The sequence below is a fragment of the Saccopteryx leptura genome, chromosome 1 (genome assembly GCF_036850995.1).
Source record: "Saccopteryx leptura isolate mSacLep1 chromosome 1, mSacLep1_pri_phased_curated, whole genome shotgun sequence".
Classification (NCBI taxonomy): Eukaryota; Metazoa; Chordata; class Mammalia; order Chiroptera; family Emballonuridae; genus Saccopteryx; species Saccopteryx leptura.
In genome coordinates, this window is record NC_089503.1 from 301,885,440 (window position 1) to 301,898,544 (window position 13,105).

Here is a 13,105-nt window from a genome sequence, read left to right on the forward strand (position 1 = left end):
TGTTTCTCTTTCTCTCTGCTCTCCCTTCCTTCCTTTCTCTAAAATCAATAAATAAATAAAATGAAAAGAAACTAATGTATATACTTTTCTTTGGAGAGGATTTCTGTTATTATACTGTAATAAGAACAACAGCCATCACAACTTTACTTCTTATTGAAGCAACAATTTATCTTTTTAGTCAAAGCATTTAATAATGAGTAAGACCTATTAGATAATCTGGTTTACCTCTCATCACGGAGAGGTCACATTTGTTGAACTTAATATTTATTTTGATCATATAAGTTTGCTTCAGACTCTGCTTTTTGCTTTTATATTCTCTCACCCTAGCTCTGTACATACTTAAAATAATTGTGCAACAATCTATGTTTGGAAAAACCTAAAAATATGACATAAATATGTGAATCATGATTTATGAAAGGGCAAAAATGGCAATGTATGGCCATTTCACAAGTTCTACCCTGTTTCCTAAAAGAAATAGAGAATTCATTCATTATAGTGCTAGTTCTAAGGAAAATCATCTGAGTTGGATGGAGGTGGAGAAAATTCTACAAGTACTGTATAATTGAGACAAGGACCTGAAAATGAGAATAAACATGGTTTTGAATTTTTGTTGATTCGACTCAAGTTTTTTTGTTTTTTGTTTTTTGGGTTTTTTTTTTTACAGAGACAGAGAGTCAGAGAGAGGGATAGATAAGGACAGACAGGATCAGAGAGAGATGAGAAGCATCAATTATTAGTTTTTCGTTGGGACACCTTAGTTGTTCATTGATTGCTTTCTCATATGTGCCTTGACCGTGGGGCTACAGCAGACTGAGTAACCCCTTGCTCGAGCCAGCGACCTTGGGTCCAAGCTGATGAGCTTCTGCTCAAACCAGATGAGTCGGCGCTCAAGCTGGCGACCTCGGGGTCTCAAACCTGGGTCCTCCGCATCCCAGTCCAACACTCTATCCACTGCGCCACTGCCTGGCCAGGCTGATTCAGGTTTTTACTGTGATCCTGGGATGTGTAATTTTATAAGGGAACTGAAAGTAACAGAGTAAAAAAGTGAACTGAATAGAAACATTTTTTTCTGGTGAAAATTGTGAAACAATTTTATATAGTTGACATACAATAATATATAACATTAAAATTTTTTTTTTTTGGTAATTTTTCTATGTAATGTTCATTCTTGATGCTCTTAGTATTCTTTTTTTTTTTTCACTAAATCTGTGGTAAACATGAAAGAGCCAAAGGAAACACATAATCACCAAGTCATAATGAGACAGCATTTGAAAAGGAATTATAACAACATCCTGAGGACGAGCTGGTTGTGTTCAGTTTGTGGGCCAGGAGTAGGAAGAAGAGGAAGAGAAAGATCATAGAAGTTCACATTTACGTGTTGTGACTTAGAAGTGAGAAGGAAACTCCTGAAGGTGAGGGTATTGGAATGAACTTCTTTCTTCAAGTTGGGGAGGAATTACCTACTGCATTCTTTGTTTTAAGGGGTTCAGATGGAAGTCACAGTCAAAAGATGAAAAAGAAACTAGATTTGTCAACAACAAGAGGATATGATTCGGTGCTTTAAAAACATTCTTCAGTTAACTCAGCTTTTCGTCTCCCTTTCTCTGCCACCCTTGTCCTTCTCCCTTCCCAGTTGCTGGAATTAGTCATTTAAGGGAGGTTCATGAGGATGTTTGGTGGTGATGCCTGGCTGGGCACTGTGCAGGTCTTATGTTCCTGAACACTGTTAGGGGAAATGGATTAAACATGTATTTTTAAAAAGACAGTTCCTTCTAAAAGCGAAATCATTCTTGATTTGACATCTTACCTAAAAGAGAAATTTGATGTGCTCCCAGTGGAAGAGGGTCTGCCAATATATAGAAAATAACATAAAAATAAGTAATTTTTTAAAGCGCGATGGCATTAAATAATCAGCACTCTAAATGTATAGACCCTTAGCATGTGGACTAGAAGGACCAGTTCCCTGGTCAGTGGAAATTTAGTTCTGGCTTTACATATCTCTGTTTTTATTCCAGCATATTTGAAAAAATATGTATATATTTTCTAGAAGCAAGACTTCTCTAGGAAAAGGTAGCCTGGGGCAGTAGTCTTGACTCTGTTGGTTGTTGTTGCAGCTTACTTTCTTTTTACTTCAATTATCAAGTTCTGATATAACTAGGCAGGAAAGTGTGGAGAAAACCATGTCCTGTTTCTTTAACCCCAGTGCAGACAGAGTTAGGGTGTTATCTTCCTGACAGTGGACAAGAAATACAAGGAATGGAAGAGCTCTAAACACAATGGTGGGCATCAGTGAAGAATCTGTATTTTATTATGAGAAATCTAAAATTATCTGGATGTATTTGAAAGCTGTTAATATGTGGGAAAGCAGATTAATTAACAGTTTTCTCTGTATAATCCTGTAGAAATTAACATATAAATGTAGATACTGGATGCCATCTTTCCTGATTTTGCTGCTAAAGTCATTACCCTTCCTTTAAAATAGATCCCTGTTGACAATTTCTGTTCAGTTGATGTCACTGTCATTTTGCTGGTGAGTGTTCCTGAAGAAAGATGAGTTTTTATCCATCTCTTTACCTTAACCCTGATGATTTTTCTCTTACATTCAACCCTTCCTCTCAGTTCCTGATGTAGCCACTCTGGTTCAGGCTGCCTGCCCTCGTGAAGTTACCTTCATAGATCTCTGTCACTGTGCCCACCCTCAGTTCATCTCCAGTTAGTTCACTGGTTACAAGATTAATCTTCCTCCCTAAGCTTCAGAAATCATAAATGGTCTCTACTGTTTACCATCTAGGTGTGTGGGAAACTCCCTTAACTTCAACATAAGCTTTGAGATCATCAGAGGGCTCTCTTTGATGCTAATAAACAGGGATGTCCTTTTCCCTGGTTAGGTGGGGGATTGGGACAACAGCTGTGCTTACCAAGTTTGACAAAAGAGATACCATTCTCTTCCCTGTTGGCACAAATGAGAAAGAAGTATGGTATTGACATCCTGCTTGGAGAGCTATTGTAAGATTTGAATTTCTGTTGAAGGCCTACAGGATGAATATAAACTGTTTAGCTATTTTTCATGCCCCTTGGCAGCCTGGCACCTGTCATCTTTTCCAAGCTTGTTTTCCATTAATTACTTATAGGAGCCTCTGCTTCAGCCAAAATGTTATTTTTGGTGTCTAAACACAAACATTCCCACTTCCATATCATTGAATGTGATGCTTAGGATGCCCCTTCTCCTTTAAACTACACACTTTTCAGTATTCCCCCCCAGCATTTCTTTGTGATCACCACTACCATAAATACATACTGTCTAAACATTCCTGACTGTTCTGTTGCTTTTTTATTTTAAGGGAGTGTAGGGAAGATAGTGAGAGAGACTCCCACATGTACCCTGACTGGGATCCACCTGGCAATCCGCATCTAGGGCCATTGCTCAAATCAACTGAGCTAGCCTCAGTGCCTGAGGCTGATACTTAGACTAACCAAGCTATGCTCAGTGCCCAGGGCCAATGCTTGGATCAGTTGAACCCTGCCTGTGAGAGAGGAAGAGAGAGAGAAGGGGGAGAGAGAGGGGAAGAGAAGCAGAGGGTTGCTTTTCATGTATGCCCTGATTGAATGTGGGACGTCTGCACACCAGGCTGATGCTCTATCCACTGAACCAACCTGACAGGACCTTCTGTTTCTTTTTAATATTTTTGTTTAATCAGTAAAAATTTATGGAGGGTCTATTATGTGTCAAGCAGAATGCTGGGGATTCAACCGAAAACAACAATTTCCTTGTCCTTAGGAGTTTACATTTTAATGAGAGGAACAAATTTACTACCAAGTGCAGTCAAGTAAGATTGGATGGTTTCAGCATCAAGTAAATTAATTTAGTTATAGAGGTGGGTCAAGGAAGGTGTTCTGTAGGAAAACAATATTCATACCTAAAATCTCCAAACATTTTATGTTTTGGTCTATGTTATTTTAATATCTAAGGCTCCTTTTTTCTTGTTCTTAAATATTAACTTTTGTAAACGTTTATGTCCCTAATGGTTACTATCTTTTTAACAATAGCTTTCCAATGTTAAGAAAAACCTCTCAGCTCCCCTTTTAGACAAAGTAAATGTAATTTCCTCAAATGTGCCTCAGTTTTATAACTGATTATTTGAAATTTTTACACTGTTGAGTGCAAAAGAACACACTAATAGGCTGATCCAGAAAATCCACATTACTAGGATTTAGTTACAGCCAGACTGACTCAGTGGGGTAGGGCGAAACCTGAGGTTTTTTATTTCTAAGAAGCAACCTGGTGATACTGAAGCTAGTCATAGATTGAATATGTTCTAACAGGGATTTAGAGACTATTAAGGGACAAAGAATTAAGATAAAAACAACACTTTGTCTCTCTTCTATTTATATGGATGGATCCTGCAGTCTGTAGATCCTGTTAATTCATTTACTGCTATTAATCTAAATCAACTAATTACCCAGCTGGGTTGGGTTCATCTTCCCTCACCCAGAGACAGTGAATCTTGCCAATGATCTGAGTAGAAAGCTTCCGTACTTGACTGCCACTACTCCGCGGGAAATGAGTCGCCTTTTTGTCATAGGGAGCTGTGATAAAGTGTGCACCCACCTAATTGAGGCTGATATGATTCCCTAAGGCCCTCCAGGCACTGAGTAATAGGAAACCCCATCTTTGGCAGAGGGAAGTGTTCCTTTTGGCATTCTGCCTCTATCCAACTGGTTTGTTTAACAGTTGGATTCTAGGAATGGCATCTGAGGCAAGTCTGTATCCTACAGGAACTGGCAGAAAAATTTATCTCAAGCTCTTAAGATTCCTGTTAGAGATTCTCATAACTTGTGGGAGCCTTGGCCATTGAATGACCTGCCCATGACCTGCTAAAGGGGCCTGCCAGAGTGAAGTGCAACTGTGTTTATTCTGCCTGATTGTTCACCATGATGTTTTTCTGTGGTTTTTACTGACTTCTCTTCTGCAGGTACTCCTGCAGACTACAGGCAGGAAAGCAGATCCTACAAGTAGTTTATTCCTGAGTCTTTATGACTAAAGCTAGAGCTAGAAAGTATTATTTCTGTCATCTTCCTGAGGAACTTTGCTATGGAATTCCCCCCACCAACTGGGTTGCAACAGTGACTTTTAGACTCAAGAGATGTGTCTCAATACAAAGGGGAAAATGATGATGACAGGCTAGTGAGGAGGAGTTGGTAAATGGCCTGGTACAGTGGTTTCAAACTTTAGCATATATTGCCTAGGGGCCCTGCACCCCTAGGGTTTCTGAATCAGCAGATCTGGAGCAGAGCCCGAGAATTTGTAATATCCTCTTTCCTTCCAATGTCTTATGATGTGGTTACATAAAGGCAGTTTGTTATAATCAGGGAGGTGAACACATGTTCACATTACACATGTATTGTTGATTGTGACGGCCATCATTACCTTTTAATCCTTGTAGATTTATTAGTTAAACAAAACAAAGAGACTCAAAGAAGCAGCACCTCTTCTAATGTTTCTTTTGTGCCCATGTCCTGTGCGGCTTCTTAATTTGTACTAGTAGAAATCTGACCTAGAATAAGGATATATTAAATCATAGGATGGGGGCAGCTGGTAAACTTGCTTCTCACCAACCTTCTGATCATGAAAATACATGTTTTTGAAGATGATTATTTTAAAATGAAAATGATTATGTGTTTTGACAGCTGAGATGGGGAAAGGGAAGGGGAAGTTTGATCTGGCTATTTCTATTACTCTAACTCTCTTAGCTATACCTTGCTTACATCAAATGAATAAGATGGTAGATTTTGTGTTTTTTTGGTAGAATTTCTTGTTTTTAAAGGTGACTAATGCTACACTTTCTATTGAAGCAGTTCTGGAGCATCCCAGGAAGGACACAATGATCTGGACCTTGGTCTTGGTGACCTTCCTTCGGATGAGGAGGAAGTCATCAACAGTTCTGATGAAGATGATGTCAGCTCTGGTTCTAGCAAAGGGGAGCCTGACCTGCTGGGAGATAAACAGGTAGATGTTGGTATTTAATTGTATTATCAGTATGATAGACACAAAATCCCAAGTTAGTTTACTTAAAAATTATAAAACACTTTTCTAATTGAAATTTAATTTCTGCTAAGAGGAGCCCACATTACATCTGGCTATGAAAATCAGTAGGGATTCTTTCAGACTGGATGAGACAGAAGGCTGCTGGAAACCCAGGTATTGTCTTATAGGGCCCATGCACAAGGTCCACTTGCAGACACTCACATTGGGTTCTGGTGTTGGGTCAGTGGCTTAGGGAGGCACCAGAAATATACAGAAAGAGAATGAGTTGTGTGATTTCAGAGTGAGAGCTGGAGGGGCAGCTGCCACTGTCCATGTGTTGAGCACTTCCCTTGTAAAGCCTACAGGTATCATCTCTCTTGTGTTGAGCTCTCTCCCAACATGGACAAATCTAAATGCCATTAGCCTAGCCTAGTGAACTCCACTGGCTCCACTGATAACTGCTTGAGACCCTGCCCCATCCAACTCATGCATGGCCCCAGGCTCTTTTGTTGACAGCCTGGGCCTGCATTACAATTTTTCTTTAAAAATTCTTATGGAATTCTGGGCAGGTTGCTGGGGTGTGTATGTGTGTGTGTGTGTGTGTGTGTGCGCCAGAGACATACAGGGATCAACTGAGTTGTGTGGCTTCAGGGCAAGGAGTGGAGGGATGTCTGTCATTATGCCTGTGTTGAGCAATTTCCCCATGTGGCAGATTGTTTTGTAGCTCTTAACAGGTAGCTCCAGGCTATTCACAGTCAGTGCCTGACATTGACTTGAACCAGAGTCCCCCAGAGGCCACAGAACCAACACAACCAGTGCTGGCTTCAGCCACAACGGAGCGCCACCTAGTTAGCTCCATAAGACACACCCAAAGGATAATCTTGGCAGGCGCCAGGCCCCACTGGGGTGAATCCCACTTCATGGTGTCAGCCCTCACAAAGCAGTTCATAAGCTGTGGTCCTGCCCAGTACTCATAATCAGTCAGCCTGAAGGTCAGTTTAACCCACTGATGTGTCAACAGCATTCAAGGCTCAACTACAACAGAAGGGTACATACAGACCAAAATGGGACACTCCTGGAGCACCCAGTTCAGGTGATCAGGGAGACCACACCACTGGGCCCCACAGGACACCTACTACATAAGGCCGCCTTGCCAAGACTGGAATACGCAACAGATATACCTAATACCTAGAAACAAACACAGAGAGGCAGCCAAAATGGGGAACCAAAGAAACAAGCCCCAAATGAAAGAAGCGGAGAAATCTCCAGAGAAAGAACTAAGTGAAATGGTAGCCAGTATAGCAGATACAGAGTTTAAAACACTGGTTATATGCCTGACCAGGTGGTGGTGCAGTGGATAGTGTTGGACTGTGATGCAGAGGACCCAGGTTAGAAACCCTGAAGTTGCTGGCTTGAGTGCAGGCTCATCTGGCTTGAGCACGGGCTCACCAGCTTGAGCATGGGGTTGCTGGCATGAGTATGGGATTATAGATGTGACCCCATGGTCACTACCTTGAACCCAAAGGTCACTGGCTTGAAGCCCAAAGTCACTTGGCTTGAGCCCAAGGTTGCTGGCTTGAACAAGGGGTCACTCACTTTGCCGTAGCCCCCCAGTCAAGACACATATGAGAAAGCAATCAGTGAACAACTAAGATGCTGCAATGAAGAATTGATGCTTCTCATCTCTCTTCCTATCTGTCCCTCTCTCTGACTCTCTCTCTGTCTCTGTCAAAAAATTAAAAAAACTCAAAAAACACTGGTTATATGGATGCTCAAGGAACTTAGAACTTCAACAGAGAGTAAGCATAAAAAAAAGAACTTAGAAACCATAAAATTGATATTTTGAGCATTTCATCCCAGAAGTGAAGCATATATTAAAAGGAATAAACAGTAGATTAGGAGAAACAGAAGAGTGAATCAGCAATTTGGAAGACAAGATAGTAGAAAACACCCATTCAGACCAGGAAAAAGAATTAAAAAAGAAATAAAGAGAGATTAAGCAACATTTGGGATGTCAAGCATACCAACATTTACATCATAGGGATACCAGAAGACAAGTGAGAGCAAATGATTGAGAACCTACTTGAAGAACTAATGACTGGCTCCTTACAACCACAGCACAAGAGTGGAGTATAAATTATGGTGGCTGGTGTTATGGCAGGATAGGCAATTAGAAAGTTTCTTTCCATTCTTTGACCAAGCATTATTAGAGAGGAGTGCTGTGGAAACTGTAACTGAAGGAAGCATTAGGCTTCCAGAAAAATCTCAAGGAAAAGTATTACAAGCAACAGCAGTAGCTGTTAGAGCAGGCTCCAAAAGAAAGGGTGGAGAGATTCAATGAGTTAGCATGAAAATTTGTGACAAAGTTCTTCCAGAATACGGAGGCACCAAAGTGGTTCTAGATGACAAGGATAATTTCTTATTTAGAGATGATGACATTCTTAGAAAGTATGTAGACTGAAATAAATCACTATTGAAATGGCATCACGTGAAACTGCCCATTCCACTAAAGTTTTGAAACCTTTCTTTTTTATTTTTTTTTTTATTTTTTATTTTTTTCATTTTTCTGAAGCTTGGAAACAGGGAGAGACAGTCAGACAGACTCCCGCATGCGCCCGACCGGGATCCACCCGGCACGCCCACCAGGGGCGACGCTCTGCCCACCAGGGGGCGATGCTCTGCCCATCCTGGGCGTCGCCATGTTGCGACCAGAGCCACTCTAGCGCCTGAGGCAGAGGCCACAGAGCCATCCCCAGCGCCCGGGCCATTTTTTTTTTTTTTTTAATTTTATTTATTCATTTTAGAGAGGAGAGAGAGAGAGAGAGAGAGAAGAGAGAGACAGGGGGGAGGAGCTGGAAGCATCAACTCCCATATGTGCCTTGACCAGGCAAGCCCAGGGCTTTGAACCGGCGACCTCAGCATTTCCAGGTCGACGCTTTATCCACTGCGCCACCACAAGTCAGGCTCGGGCCATTTTTTTTTGCTCCAATGGAGCCTTGGCTGCGGAAGGGGAAGAGAGAGACAGAGAGGAAAGCGCGGCGGAGGGGTGGAGAAGCAAATGGACGCTTCTCCTGTGTGCCCTGGCCGGGAATCGAACCCGGGTCCTCCGCACGCTAGGCCGACGCTCTACCGCTGAGCCAACTGGCCAGGGGAAACCTTTCATCATGTAAATAATTTGTGTCTCTTTTATAATAAACTAATTTTATCCAAATTAATGACATCCAAGGTCTCTTAAAATTTAGTTTCACTGTACTGATACATTTCTAAAATATATATATAAGTAAATGGTGCACCCCCCACCAAAAAAGAAAAACTACTGTATTTCCCCATGTCTAAACTCTCCCATGTATAAGACGCACCTTAAGTTTGGGGCTTGAAATTTGAAAAAAAAATGTATTACATAAAGTTATTGAACTCAAGTTTTATTCATAAAATTCATAAAACTCCTCATCACTGTCAAAATTCCCATCCATTAGCTTGTCCTCATCTGTGTCTGATGATGAATCACTGTCTTCATATATTGCCTTGTCTTCAGTTCCATCTATGGCATTTGAAGTGCCACACTTCTTAAATGACTTCACAACAATCTCAATCTTGATATCCCAGGATCTGTTCACCCAGGTACAAACTTCTCCTATAGTTGTTTTTTTCACTCTTCCTGCTGGTATCAAATTGTCCCCAGAAGACTTCATCCATTGGTTCCATTCATCTCTCATGGGAGCTTTGAAGGGTTTGTTAATGCTGACATCAAGTGGTTGAAGCTGGGATGTCAAGCCTCCAGGTATGATGGCAAGTTTTGTTTATTGCTCTGCACCAGTCTTCTTTGTGTTTTTTATTATGTGTGCCCTGAACTGATCAAGCACCAATAGGGCAGGTTAGCATAAGAGCTTGCCTGGTCTCCTTCTCCAAACTTTATAAAACCAGATCTTCATCCCATCCTGATCCATCCAACTCTTGTCATGAACATGGACAATCACTCCTCGAGGAATATCTTCCTTTGGCATTGTTTTGCGTTTGAAAGTCAGTACAGGAGGCGGCTTGGTTCCGTCAGCACTACAAACTAGAACAACTGTATAATGGCTCTTTTCTTGTCTTCACAGTTACAGTTTTCACTCCATTCTTATCAAGAGTTCTGTTACTTGGGACATCAAATTGAAGGGGGATGTTGTTATATTTGCAGTCTGTCTGTCCCAACTCAAACTGATGTGTCTTCCAACATTGAAGGACAAGGACCTTCTGCTCATAGCTTTCAGGCATCTTTTGGGCAAATTTGGTGCATGTATGCATGCTTAGTCCATTCTGTTTCATGAACCTGAAGCACCAATTGTATTCTCCTTTGAAATGAATAACTTCTTTTTCATCAGCAATTCTTCTTGCCTCATGCTGAACCATCTTTGTGGACACAAGAATTCCAATTGCCCTTTGCTCTTCAATCCATATCTTCAATTACCTCTCTAAATCAGGTCATTTTGCTAACTTGCTTCTCTTGGCCTTCTTGTTCCATGGCATTTTCAGTAGGGTTTCTTCTTCCCATAGCCAGTCTCAGATGGATTTCTCAGTTGGAAGAGAACAAACTTACATTCAGCAGCACAATTTTCATTCACCTTTACAACCTGGATCACTTTTAACTTGAATTAACCACTGTACGAAAATCTTTTCTGAGCCACTTGTGGGCAGAACGTGGCAAAATGTAACCTACTGTATTATACTTGTAGTAAGTGCAAAACAATGAGTGCAAAGACAACAAGCGTGAAAAAGTGGGAAATGCAAGTAAAAAACTCTACAATGAGTGCAAAAGCAAGCGTGAAATGCAAGTAAAAAAAAAACTACAACCACTGTATAAGACACACCCGGTTTTTAAACCCAAATTTTTCAAAAATTGGTACGTCTTATACATAGGAAAATATGGTAATGATTGAAAACTTCCATAACCTAGGGAAGGAAATAGTCATATTTGTCATGAGAGCGCAGAGTCCCCAAAAAGATGAACCTGAAGAGACCCACACAAAGCAACATCATAATTAAAATGGCAAAGTTTAAAGACAGAGAAAATCTTAAAAGCAGCAAGAAAAAGACAATTACCTACAAGGAAGCACCCATAGATAGTTAGCTAATTTCTTAAGAAAAAACTTTTTAGGCAAGAGGGATTAGCATAAAATATTTAAAGTGATAAAGAATAATGATCTAGAACCAAGACTAACTAGTCAGTATGGGTATCAATTAAAATTTAAAGAGAATAAAAAGTTTCCCGGACAAGAAAAAGCTAAAGGAGTTCATCACCACCAAATTAGTATTAAAAAAAAAAAAGTTAAAAGGACTTAAGAAGAAGATAGGGTAGGGTGGAAGGAACATAAATATGAATTATAACCTATCACTAATCACTTTAAATATAAATGGATTAAGTGCTCCATTCAAAGGAGAGAGTGGCTGAATAGATGAGAAAATAAAACCCATACAAACATTATCTATAAGAGACTCACTTCAGATTGACAGACGCACATAGACTGAAAGTAAAGGGATGAAAAAAGATATTGCAGATCAAAATGAAAAAAAAAAAACTGGAGTAGCAATACTTATATAAGATACAGTAGACTTTAAAACAAAGATCATAAAAAAAGACAAAGAAGGACATACGTAATGATAAAGGGATCAATCCAGTGAGGGTATATAACTCTCGCAAAACTTTATGCAGTCAAGCTAGAAACACGTAAATATATAAAGCAAATATTGTTAGACATAAAGGGAAAGATTGACAGTACTGTAGTCATTGTAGGGGACTTTAATACCTCATTGACATCAACTGATAGATCTCCAGACAGAAACTGAACAAGGAAACTATTCTTAACTGACATATTAGACCAGATGGATTCAATAGATATATTTTGAGCATTTTAATCCAAACAGCAGAATATGCATTCAAGTGCACTTGGAACATTTTCCAGGATAGAAGCTATTAGGCCGCAAAACAAGTCTGAATAAATTTAAGATCTTTTAGTCATATGGAGCATTTTTTTTAACCACAGTGTTTTGAAACTAGAAATCAGTTACAAGAAGGAAACTGGCCTGACCAGGCGGTGGCGCAGTGGATAGAGCGTTAGATTGGGATGCAGAAGGACCCAGGTTCGAGACCTCAAGGTTGCCAGCTTGAGCACGGACTCAACTGGTTTGAGCAAAAGGTCACCAGCTTGGACCCAAGGTTGCTGGCTCGAGCAAGGGGGGTTACTCTGTCTGCTGAAGGCCCGCAGTCAAAGCACGTATGAGAAAGCAATCAATGAACAACTAAGGTGTCACAACAAAAAACTGATGATTGATGCTTCTTATCTCTCTCCATTCCTGTCTGTTCCTATCTATCCCTCTCTCTGACTCTATCTCTGTCTCTGTAAAATAAAAGAAGGAAACTGAAAAATGCACAATCACATGGAGGCTTAATGGCATGGTTACTAAACAATAAATAGGGCAATGAGATCAAGGAAAAAAAATCAAAATATATCTTGAGACAAGTTAAAATGAAAACACAGTCATGTAAAATTTATAAGACACAACAAAAGCAGTCCTATGAGGGAAATTCATAGCAATAAAGGCCTATCTCAAAAAACAAGAAAAGTCTTAAAGAAAAAAGGTAATATTATACCTAAATGAACTAGAAAAAGAACAACAAAAAATAACTCAAAGAGCTGACTGGTGGTGGTGCAGTGGATAGAGTATTGATCTGGGATGTTGAGGACCCAAGTTTGAAACCCAAGGTCACCATCTGGAGTGTGGGCTCATCTGGCTTGAGTGTGTGGTAGCTGGCTTGAGTGTGGGATCATAGACATGACCCATGGTCACTGGCTTGAGCCCAAAGTTTGCTGGCTTGAAGTCCAAGGTCACTGGCTTGAGTCCGACTTGAGCAAGGGGTCACTTGCTCTGCTGGAGCTGTTTGGTCAATGCGCATTTGAAAAAGCAGTCAGTGAACAACTAAGGTGCCACAATGAAAAATTGATGTTTCTCATCTCTCCCTTCCTGTCTGTCTGTCTCTGTCTGTCTCTCACTTAAAAAACAAAACCAAACCATGTCCAGTACATGGTTAGAACTCAATGA

The 13,105-nt window shown here is 40.4% G+C and overlaps 1 protein-coding gene and 1 pseudogene across 3 annotated transcripts in view; both read left to right on the forward strand.

Annotated features, from left to right (window-relative positions):
• The window catches only part of FGD6 (FYVE, RhoGEF and PH domain containing 6), a 127,968-nt gene that overhangs the window by 37,193 nt on the left and 77,670 nt on the right, over positions 1–13,105 (forward strand). The window contains exons 3-4 of one of the 3 annotated variants that reach the window (XM_066357359.1): positions 2,483–2,530; positions 5,857–6,007. In XM_066357359.1, the coding sequence (XP_066213456.1) occupies positions 2,483–2,530; positions 5,857–6,007 (199 nt within the window). Of the gene's footprint in view, positions 1–2,482; positions 2,531–5,853; positions 6,008–13,105 lie in introns of all 3 variants that reach the window. The other 2 variants (XM_066357365.1, XM_066357368.1) reach the window with 2 other exon arrangements.
• LOC136389415 (10 kDa heat shock protein, mitochondrial pseudogene) lies at positions 8,180–8,486 on the forward strand (annotated as a pseudogene).